The sequence below is a fragment of the Aplysia californica genome, unplaced genomic scaffold, assembly GCF_000002075.1.
Source record: "Aplysia californica isolate F4 #8 unplaced genomic scaffold, AplCal3.0 scaffold00179, whole genome shotgun sequence".
Taxonomy (NCBI): domain Eukaryota; kingdom Metazoa; phylum Mollusca; class Gastropoda; order Aplysiida; family Aplysiidae; genus Aplysia; species Aplysia californica.
The window spans coordinates 436,280-448,354 of NW_004797449.1; the positions used below are offsets into that span (position 1 = coordinate 436,280).

The 12,075-nt window shown below is 43.5% G+C and overlaps 2 protein-coding genes across 2 annotated transcripts in view; both read right to left on the reverse strand.

The window, feature by feature from the left end:
- The window catches only part of LOC101850085 (fructose-2,6-bisphosphatase TIGAR), a 12,438-nt gene extending 11,133 nt beyond the window's left edge, over positions 1–1,305 (reverse strand). The window contains exon 1 of the mRNA XM_005098309.3: positions 998–1,305. Coding sequence (XP_005098366.1) covers positions 998–1,035 — 38 coding nt within the window. The 5' untranslated portion in view covers positions 1,036–1,305. The remainder of the gene's footprint in view (positions 1–997) is intronic.
- A 3,455-nt stretch (positions 1,306–4,760) lies between these two features.
- Positions 4,761–12,075, reverse strand: part of LOC101853852 (afadin) — a gene marked incomplete in the record, with an annotated part of 77,252 nt that continues 69,937 nt past the window's right edge. Inside the window, 4 exon segments of the mRNA XM_013082525.2 lie at positions 4,761–9,025; positions 10,437–10,550; positions 10,769–10,883; positions 11,519–11,640. Of these exon segments, the coding sequence (XP_012937979.1) occupies positions 8,021–9,025; positions 10,437–10,550; positions 10,769–10,883; positions 11,519–11,640 (1,356 nt within the window).

Consider the following 12,075-nt stretch of genomic DNA (forward strand, 5'->3'; position numbering starts at 1 on the left):
GGGGGTGGGGGGAGGAAGAAAGAGTCTGTGAATGAAGGCTGGTCAAACCACAAGCCGCCACTGCAGAGGAAAATGCTTTGGTCAGCTGTTACGTAAGTCACCTGACCTGCCAGCCTCGAGAGCCTACAACACCAAGCACTCAGGCTATAATGGAAGAGGAAGGCCATGCAAAAGGTGGATCGAGGGTGTCAAAGAAACCCTTAATAAAGAAAACATAACATCACAACTGAAAGAGCTGCGGAACTGGCCTACCATAGAAAACTGCATATATTATTATATAATATCTCCCCTTGACCCTTAACGGTGAGGGAGTGTATACAGTCCCGGTAACCGGGAACAAAGTCAGAAAGTGAAAGTGTACAGACCCGATAGGGAAACTCTTTTGTGATTTCGGAAAGTTTCAGCGCCCTCTTGGCTCAGGGTAGACCACAGAATTCTACACTCAAGTTAAGTGTAGAATTCTGTGGGGTAGACCTAGGTTCTTCTAGATCTATGGCCTAGGTAGGTTTTGATCTTGACAGACAGACATAAAAATCATTGATCTAGATCTAGTTTCGAGGCTATCCTAGATCTAGATCTAGATCTAAATGAAGATTGCGAATGTCTTTTCGAAGAACGATCGTTTTTCCTCCGTTTTGGAGTTGGAGGAATAATAATTTGAAGAAAAGAACAATTTGTCATTATAATTTCAATCAAGCATTCACCCTTTATATTTCTCTGCCCCCCCTCCCTCTCCCTTCCTCGTCCTCCCTCTCTCTCTATCTCTCTCTCACACACACACACACACACACACACTACCGGGTCTGGGCGCTGAAAGTCTCTGAAATCACAAAAGAGTTCCCCTACCGGGTCTCTATACTTCGTGACTTTGTTCCCGGTTACCGGGTCTGTATACACTTCGTAACGGCAACAGAGGATGAAAAAGTAAAAAAGTAAAAGTAGTAATCTAAATCTAAAGACAAAACCACATGCGAAATCTTAGAGAAACTAAACTTACTGGCGAACCAAAGTTATTGCAAAGGTGCGAGATATCATCGTCACTTCACTGTCTTCACCAGACTGTGGTGAGCCTGCTGGGGCTGGTGTGTTGGAAACGAAACTTGCACCTTTAACTCCGTCACGTCTACAGCTTAAACGTTCTCAACTGCTGTTACTGCGTCCAAAACTAGATTAATAGTTATGAACTTAAACCTGGATAGTGCAAATTAACGACCGACCATGGCGACAGATCACCGAGCCACAGATTACTGTGTAGTCCACCCACAGTCGTGCAGTCAAGGTGCAAAAGCCGAAAGAAAATGCGAAATCGAAATTTAAGACGAAACATTTTATTACCTCTTTTAGCTAAAGAGGATCAACATATTGCCCGAAAATACGTTTCGCTGTTTTAATGTTTTGAAGATGTTTATGCTGAAGTGTGTTGTGATATTATAGTCTTCTTTCGCTCTGGGAACTTTTTAGACTTCACACTATTTCTTTAGCCTGCTTGTAATAATAATGGCAATAATTTGTAGTTCTTAATCCCCTGAAAAAGGGTGAAGTGGCGGTGCGGTTAGTGCGCTCGTCTCCGAAGCGGAAAATCCGGGTTCGAGCCTCGGTTCGGAAACGGATTTTTTCACCCCCTCTTGCACGTCAAGCAGTAATGGGTACCTGACTTCGAGTTGGGGAACTGGCCACCCTACCACAATAATGCCGAAGGCCCAGGAAGTTGTCTCACTAATTTAACAAGGCAATCCACAATATCCGGATCGGATGCGGGAACAACTTTACTTTAATAATCAAAAAGACCCTAAGTAGGCGCTGTATGTTCAATGCAAAACCAGCCATCAAATTAACTAACGAATCAAAGAACAGAAAATACACATTTTGAGGCCATTTTACAAGAACAATAACAACAGCACCAATACCCAGCAACACACACACACACGCACACATGGCACACACACACACACACACACACACACACACACACACACACACACACACACACACACGGGACACACACACACACACACATGGCACACACACACACACACACACACACACACACACACACACACACACACACACACACACACACACAAACTTCCAGGCCCGCAAACATTCTCCCACAACTACCGTTCTACCGATAGGCCATAGTAGTAGCTTAGGCATGCCCGTTTGCGGCTCTGGAAGAAAATTATTATGTGAGAGGGATACAACATGTGTGTGCGAGCGCGCGCGCGCGTGTGTGTGCAGGTTTGTGCGTGAGTGTGTATATATATATATGTGTGTGTGTGTATGTGTGTGTGTGTGTGTGTGTGTGTGTGTGTGTGTGTGTGTGTGTGTGTGTGAGTGTGTGCATGTGTGTGTATGTGTGTGTTTGGGATTGTCAGGTTAAAAACAATCACAGCGGCACAAGAACACATTTTTAGTGCAGGGAAAATAGTGAGATGGAGAAACGGAGACAGCAGAGAAGGATGTGGTGATAAGAAGACGCATAGTTATTCCCAGTAATGCATTTCTACTACACCCACTTACGTGAATCATGGGTAAATTTTATATACTACTACTAGCCGGGCAGAACGTTACACCCCCCCCCCCCCCCCCCCCCAATCCTCTTAATTTGGATCATTTAGGAGGCGGGCTTCCGATCCTGCCTGTCAGGGCCAACTCGAGCTGAGAGGGATACAATATTATTATGCCAGCAGAAAGACATAGATACTCGATGACAATTTTCTCCCCATTGGAGAATCAAACTCGGGTCTCCATCGTGCGACAACAAAGCTCCAAACCGCTATACCAGAGTTGTCTGTTCGAGCTGTTCAGTCTTCCTTTGCTTTGTAGCCTGCAACAACAGCAGAAGCAGTCTTCACAGAAGACTAGCAAAACAGCCTACGATTCGTTTTTGTTTTAGAAAGAGTTTTACGGCACTAACAACACAATAAAGACTTAAGAATAGGTGCCGAAGATTAGAGGTATTGTTTGTTTAGAAAGGGTTCTACGACGCTCGCAACTGCACAAGGTCATATGAGCGCGCTGATTAAAGGTGTCACACGAGAGTAACAAACATAAAAAAAGAAGTTCGGGAGATAAGGACGATACATGATAGAAAAGAAGGAGCAAACCACATTAGAGCACCCGCCAACCACCCACGCCTACGACGATTCCATCCCTTCACTTCTGTTAATGACTGGTACTTTAAGTAGCATTGAATACACCATAAAGTGAAGGAGATTAGAGATGCTGTTAAAGGGTAACAAACGCAGAAAAGGAGGAGGAGAGATAAGGATGACAGACGTTTCACACGGAAGAATTAGCAAACCACACCAGAGCACCCGCCAACCAACCGCTTGTTACTTTTACTTTTAGCTTTTGTCGGTCAACGGCAGTAAGATAACGTGGCTAGTGGTAAAATAAAGCAATGCCTTTATTTTCAGTGATGACTTAAATGTGCTCCGTTCGCTCAGTCGATATCACACTAGACTTGGGAGTGGATGGCCCTGATTCGAATCCCAAACTGGGTGTTTATAACCTCGAATCGTTTTGTGGAGTTTTCAAGGCTGTTTTATTTGTTTTAGTGTTTTACGGCACTCGCTACACAATACGGTCATTAAGTGCCGAATTTTAGAGGTGTTACAAGAGAGTAACAAACACAAAAAGGAGGGGAGATAAAGGCGATGGATGGTTGATAAAGAAGAAGCACACCACACCAGAGCACCCGCAAACCACCCACGTTTTCAAGGCTCTCAACCCATTTTACTCGGTCATGAGGCGAGCGTTAAAATCGGAGGTCCCGCCTCTGAAATAAGCTGATGTCCTATGGATTGCCTTGATATTGAAGGAAGAATTACTCATTTATTTTGAATGGAAGTTGAATTATTGTGCATTTAACGGAGGCAGAGGTCGCCTGGTAGCAGAGGTAAAATTGGTGAGAAGATGTCCGTAAAAGTTTGGCCACTTCCAAAGCTTGAGGGACCTTGAAAACTGCAAATCCATGTCTCTTTTTTTTAAATGCCTTTGACCAACCTTTTTCCAGGAAAAAACACACGAAAATGTGTTTTTAAATGGATGTAAAAGGTGTCGAGCTAAAAAAAGAAAAACGAATAGAAAAATTCCATTTTCTTCTATTTCATTATTCGGACGAGCACCTGATTTCATAACGATGCCTCACACTTCAAATCACTCATGATGGGAGTCTCTCACTTGGCCAGCAAGAGCCAGCACCATCAATGTGTGCCCTCCCCCCATGTGTTTTAAAAAATATTTTAATGTAAAGTATAAGTAGTATGAGGTAAGCGTTTTTGTTTTTTTTTGTTTTTTTTCTTCGGCACTGCACTTGCATCCCAAAGAGATCAAGTTTAGTTTTAGTAAACGGTACTTGCAATACAATAAGGTCAAATAATAGCCAAATGTTACAGGTTTTATAAGGGAGTAACAAACATAAAAAAGGAGGAGAGATCAGATGATCAACAGATTCTGATGTTTGATAGGAAATAAGGAGCAAACCACACCAGAGCACCTGCCAACCACCTACAGATAATTACATAAGTGATGAAGATTAGAGTGAGAGGTGTTATTACATGTACTAGAGAGTGACATACATGATAGAAAGCAAGGAGGAGAGAAAAGTAAAGGACAATAGATGTCTGAAAGGAAAAATAGGAGCAACCCACACCGGCAGAGCCCCCCCGGCAACCACACCACCCCACATCTCCGATATATGGGTCCAGACAAGGAAGAAATATCTACAAAGAAAACAACACAGTGAACAAAAGATGCACTCTTGAATCAGCAGTACAAGTTTAATATGAGTAGTCATGATATATCTACATTGTATGGCATGGCTAATACACATGAGTTAAATGAATTTAAAAAAAAAAAAAAAAAGCTTTAATTAAGAAATTCAAGTAGTCTAAGAAGAAGGCGTTTTGTTCAGGAGGGCTCTCCACTCACAGTCACATTGGAGAGAGAGCTGGAGCCAGAAAGGTTCTATGTACATGCTGCTATGGGATTTGGGGAGGGGGGAGGGGGGTCTGTCTGTCTCAGAGTAGAGGGGCGGGGGGTGGGGGGAGGTGGAAAGGGGTTGGGGGATGAGGGGGAGGCATAATCATCAGAATATCATAGAAAATAGACTATAAAAGTGTGGCTATAATACATTTTTGCATAAAATATAAATATGATATCTGTGTATTGAGCACCCCAACTAGCAGCTCTACCACGAGCATCAAGCAAAGTCAACACCACAAGCCTGGAGAGATGAGGAAACCTCTAGGGCTACCAACCTCCAGCTTGTTTTGTTTTGCTTTATTTTTTGTTCTTTTTTGTTCTAAAAATGAAAATGAAGGGGATGAATGCAGAAACCTATCTAGCAGTTCTTGTACTACTATATTGACAAACACATGCCAGGGTCAGAGGTCAGCTTGACCCACCACTGACCTGCAGTCAGTTCAACATGCACAGAAAGTATCACAAACGTCAATCCCAGAGACAAACGTTGGCCACATCTTTCTCGGGAGAAACAAAGAAAGAAAACACGGTATATCCTTGGCCAGCACTTCAAATGTTCTAAGCCCGAAAAGTAAAAACTATCAGGAGAGAAGGAAAAACGTACATTTCATTTCTGTTAATACTCATACCTACTTTATGTTATAATCTTTTCTTGAAGATTTAACAAAGTATTTCTCAAGGACAACCCATACCACAGACTAAGAAACTGCAATGGAACAAATGTTTCAAAAATTTTGGGCTTAGTACATTTGAACAGCCGGCTGAGGATACATAACTCTGAACATTTATAAACCTACCCATGCCCATCATGAATCCCAGAGATAACAGATAGACACCCTTCCCTTTCTCACCATTTGCTTCTCAAAGACCACATACAGATCTCTACAATATATATAAGTGTACTTTAAACAAAGCGCTTAGCTCTGGGATATTCCAAAATTTTCTGTCTGTACAAATATTCGATTTCACACACTACAAGACATTTTCTCAATCAACACCATGCAGAAACAACAGCAAGGAAAGATTTGCATAGCACGCATTCATACAACAGTCACACATACACACGCATGTGTACATACATATGCATTTGTACACACACATGCATGTGTGCACACACACAGACAACAAACAAGCATGCACAGACACGGTTGCATAGAGCACATGGAGCTACTGGGTGTTATATCTTGGTGTAGCTACAAAGGACAAGGAAGTTCACAATGTCATAAAATTAAAAAAACCAAGAGGCGAGGGAACGAAATATGTACACTGTGACACAATAGATAACTTATCATTTTGTTACTCTCATAATAGTTGTATGTAGAACTCTTCTGTAGTACAAGAATAGACAATTTGTGTAGGAATGATCATAGTTGATGCATAAGAACAGTTGACAAAAAAACAAGAACAAGCATGGGGCCATGCGATTCGGGGGGAGTGGGGGTGTGTGAAGAGGAAGCTGCCAGATATTCAACAAGGCAAATTTCCTCTCAGCCTTTAGTACCGTCCGTTACATACAGACACCCGAGGCAGCCTTTGTTTTCTCTAAATGTCAGTGTTTTTACAATCTATATCGTTAAGGAGACGGGCTTCCGACCCTGCTTGACAGGGTTAACCCTCGCTTAGAGGGATACAACATTCAAACAGAAAGACCAAGACACTCAACCAAAAATTACCCCCCGATTGGGAAAGGAACTCTGCTCTCCTGCATGGTAACAGTAAAGAGCTCAAGCGCTACACCCAGGCATCCATCTAAGGCAGCCTGCATAAGAGACTCAAAGGACACAACTCCCCTCCCCCCTACCAATACGGATTGGCTATCGGCGAAATCCGAACTGTCAAAACCCTGTGCGAGTTGATTCAAGAGGCTTGAACTCTGAACTCATTGTAAATCTAACACAGGACCAAGCCAGGCAGACAGAGAGTTGTGAAAACTCTCCCTGGCTCAAACCTGCCGTACAAGGAAGAAGGTCTGGAGAGTTAAAAATGTCAATCACGTGGGAAGTGTTAACGAGACACCTGTGGGTGGACTCATTCCAAATTGGCAAATACAGCACAACCTATAAGAGCCCATACAACTCGCGAGGGCGTACACGAGCAGCAAGAACTTCATCACCAGACAAAAGTGGCCAAATTATAGTAAAGGTTACTTCTTGGTATATTCGATACATACACACTTCTGTCCCTCCCCCCAAACAAAAGCATGTCGCTGATGGAGGAGGGAAGAGGAAGCTAGCCTGGGGACATCACAACCTTACAGGTCACAACCAAAGCAGGGCTCAGGCTTGGGCAGCCAGCCTCCTTAATTTTACATACTGACTACAACACCCAAAAAAATATTTTTCTTTTATGAGGTCCAAACATTTCCTCAGGTGTTGATTCAACCGTCTATTTCATAAGCTGCGACGTTGACACTTGAAGACTTGACTACCAGAGGTGTCAAACTTTCCTTACCATTACCAGGTTTATTACGTTGGTTATTGCTTATATACATATATGCATCCTGTTCTTAACAACAACACAAAGGTGCCATTTCAGGAGGCTTGACAACTTGGTCAAAACCCAATCAGGGATATCCCATGCTATAACACCAGATTATGTAACAACATAAGTGGGACTGGTTTTGGTGAAGTATATGTGATTGGGCTCTCAAATTTCCTCCCCCCGACTGTCCAATCTGGGACCATCGCGGGAAATTCAGGACAGTCGGCAAGTCTGGTTTTCTCTTCAACAACGGCCACATCCAGCTAGCTACAACATCAAGGAACCATCTCCTGAGGCAGTCACCCAGCCCTCTAGCTCCTGCACACACAACACCGAAGGGTTTACAGTAACCTTGTAGTCACAACCCTAAAGTGAACAGAGCGAATACCTAAATGTTCCACACAGACTTTCCCTCCAATGTCGTTATTTTCTCACTTTCCCTTCAACATCATTAGTTTCCCACTTCCCCTTTGATGTCATTTTTTTCTCACTGTCCCTTCAATGTGATTGGTTTTCTAACGGTCCATTCACTGTCTGTCCAATAGTTGTCTCACTGTCCGTTGAGCTTGGACTCGATGCTGCGGAGCGTCTTGGAAGCCTTGGGCTTGTACTTGATGGTGTCCTCCCCCGCCTCTTGGGCGAAGTACTTCATCTTTTCGCGGAAGGACATGCGGTCCGTGCCCGGGCTGGCCCGCGAAGTCGACTGAGAGGCCATCCTTGCTTCTATCCGCGACCGCGGGTCCCGGTACACTTCCTGCGCTCCGATCACGTTGGGCGTGGAGCTGTTGGTGCTGTTGTAAACAGCTGTGTTGCTGTTCCCCTCCATCCCCACGCCGCTGCCAGTGCTGTTAACAAGGGGTGGGGGCGGGGAGGGCAAGTTAGAAGAGTCAAAGACTTCGCTGTTTTCCATATTGTGGAAGTTTGGCGGCGGGATGCCCTGATCGGAGGACTGCGACCCTGTGGGCGACTTGTAGGAAGAGACCGAGTGGCTAGGGGTTCGCTCCTTGTACGTGTTCATCTGAGTATTGAAGGAGACCGACTTCTTCGCAGGGGCTGGGGGCTCTTGCCAGTTTTTCATGGCCGACGGGAGTGACGCTGATGAACTGGCAGTCGACATGCTGCCGCCACCCGCCGAAAGAGGAGGTGGGGGAGGGAACTCCTGACTGTTGCTGTTGCGGAACGAAGCTCGCTGCTGGTGCTGGCTGAAGGTGTCGTAGGACGACTTCCTCTCCGGTGGGGGCGGGGCCAGCCCAGAGACGTCCTGGGGCTGCGGAACACTGCTGGCGGGGAGACCCGACACGTTGGCGTACTGGCTGTACCCTCCTCCTCCTCCTGTCGGGGACTGAACTTGACCCTGTTGACCCTCTGTCCCTGCCGAGTCTAGTCGTCGCCTCATGTCGGCCACACGGACCGGCCGCTGTTGATCCAATCGCTGCTGTTTCTCCAGGGCCAGCTGCTGCTGCATGTACTGGTCGTCCTCGCGGCGGATCTTCTCCCGCATTCGCTTCTCGTCTGCCTCCCGCTGCTCCTGCAGGTCCTGGCGACGCTCTCTCTCCTGAAAACACAACAACAGAGCCAGCGTCAGTACAGAGAAGAAATTCACAACAATGTTAGCCATAACTTTGGCGTAAGGGAAAACTAAGTCAGAAACAACAGCAAAATAAAAAAAACCATGGTCAGTAAACCAGGAACTCTCTTTTTTATTTCCGTTGCGAGCTTTACAGCTTTTACTACACAAATAGGCCATATAAGTGCCGAAAATTAGAGGTGTTACTACTGAATTTAAAAATCACACCACCCACATTTAGTTTGAGTGAAAGTTTTACAGCACTTGCTGCACAAATAAGTCGTATTAGTGCTGAAGATTATGAGGTGTCACTTGAGAGTAACAAAGTAATGGAGGAGGAGAGATAAGGATGATAGATAAGAGGTGTTACAGAAAGGAAGAAGCAAGGAGCAAACCAAACCAAACTGCCTGCCAACAACGCTCTGCCTTTGAAAACAGCATGAAGGGCTCAGGAGACAGATACAAACAACACAGAAATAGATGAGTTTCCTTGAAAACTGTAAAGTTACATTTTTGTGCCTTTGATCAATGATTTTCAGTAACATCCAAACAAAAACATGTTTTCAAATGGACATAAAAGATGTTGAGCCCTCAAAAAAGTAATAAAATTTGATAAACATTGTCCACCGGGAGGGAAATGTCGGTTTCTTCAATTACAGTATATTGACTAGCGCCTAATTTCACCACGATGACATACAATTCCTGAGTCATGTTATCAGATCTGTCACTCTATGAAATCTAAACTTCCGGATCTCAGAGGAAAAAAATCGGGATCAACAACAAATCACCAAGGCGACTTCCAAGTTGACTAAAAATGTTCCTGGGGTGTCCATAAATATTTCATTGTATAGGCCCTATGCGAACGCACAATTGAAACGGTCTTACTGTTGGGTCTTGATGACTGGCCCGACTAAACAGAACTCAGACAAAGCTTGTTTTGAAAGAAACAGTAGAACTACAAATAATCATTTGTATGTCGCAACTGAAACAGATATCAGTCCATCATCGGAGAATTCTGAGTGGAAACAAAAACTATATTAATCTTGAGAATGTCCCAAGTTGGAATGCCAAAATAATACTGCTTCCATTATAGTTGAAAAAACATGTACAAGCAAAGTTCCAACACAACTTGGGGTGAATAAAATACTAAATCCAGCATCGATATTTCAGAAAATAGTGCTCCAATTTCCTGCCGACAAAAAGTTTAAAGGGTGCTTTCTGCGACACAGAAGAAGGGAGTGAAGTTTTTAGAAGAATCCGGAGCAACAGACGGAACAAAAATTTCAGGATACACAAGATTGAAATCCAGAAAATCAGGATGCTTAAGATTTGGGGCGAAAAATCGAGATATCCCGAATAAATCACTCAACACAACATGCGAGAAAAAAAAAACACTCACAAACTGCCTGCGCTTGTTTAATTCTTCCTCCCTCCTCTGATTCAGCTTCTCCTCCTCCTTCATCAGCTGACGTTTCTGCTCCTCGTAGTTCTGCCGCTGCTTCTCACGAGATTCCTGCATGGCACAGCAGACAAAAAAAAATTGTCACAGAAGAACAATATTGACTTTTGTTGGACAGTTGTAAAAAAGTACACAGCCCAAATGAAATTGATTTTTTTATACAGCACTTTCATAATGTGGTATAAATTTTTACGAGCATGACGTGAAAATGCAAATTTCTTGTGAGTGTGCGTGTGCATGTGCATTGTCATGCATATGAAAAATTTTCCTACCCTCTGCTGGCGTAGTTGCTCCTGATGTTCCTTGGTTCTCCGGTCCTGCTTGCGTTGCATCCTCTGCTTCTGCTCCTCCCTGTCTTTCTCATACATTTCCAGCCGTCGCTCAAGCCTGCGTGGTTGTGAAGGGTTTGGTTTTAGCAAGCGTTTTGCGGCAAATAGGTCATACACGTTCCTAAGTTTAAAGGTGTTACTAGAGAGTAACATACACACGAAAAAAAAAAATTAAATAAATAAAGGAGCAGAGATAGCTTTAGATTTAGTAAGAGTTTTACAGCAACTGCAACACAAACAAGTCGTATAAAGTACTGAAGATTAGTGGTGTTACTGGAGAGTAACATACAAAGGAAAGAAGGAGGAAAGATAAGGACGACAGATGTTTGAAAGGACAGAAAGAGCAAATCATACAAGAGCACCCATCAACCATCCACAGTGAGGAGCAGACACATTGAGATCAAGGAGAGGACAGAGTGTAAGTAACGCCACATAAATATGGACACAAATTTCCCACAACAGATTCGAAGAAAAGTAACACAAAACAGAAGTAATTTTAGTCTTCATATGAGTCCATTTTTTGGTCCTGTATCCTGATCTAGTGCTGGATATCTATAATCTTCATTGAAAACGTGAGCCATGATGGCAGCAATTGTTATGCTTCAAGAAGAAACAAAACAGGAAAAAGAAAAATTGTTTGATATCTGCTAATGATGCTGATGCTGATGATGATGATTGCAGGTCACTACTTACAGCTGCAGCCTATCTTGTTCTCTGTCTACGTCTGCTCGTTGCTGTGACAACTCAAAATCTCGGATGCGGTTACGGGACTTTTCCAAGTCTTCCCTGAGACTCTGTATTAACCTCTCCCGTGTCTGAGGGAAAGAAAAAAATGATGTGTCATGACATGCTGGAATCGGTCATTCATCAATTTTGGGGCATACGGAAGTTATTGGGATCACCTTAAAGCTAACTTGTTCGTCTACCTTTTGTTGAAAAAAAAATACTCATCTACCTTGAATAAAGGTCGAGATGTTTGCCATTGAAGTGGGTGGAAATTGCCTGGTGTCAGATGCAAAATTAGGGAGAAAATAGCCACAAAATTTTGGTGACTTCCAAAGCTTGAGTGTCCATGGAAACTGCAATGATACATCTTTTGGGCATAGCAAACGTTTTAAAGTAAAATCAACACAGAAAAGTATTCTTAAAAGGACGCAAAAGGTGCGAGTCGAGAAGAAAAAATTGGGATAGAAATTGCCAAAAAGACGGAAAAATGTAGGCTTCTTTGATTTCATAATTTTGATGCCCCC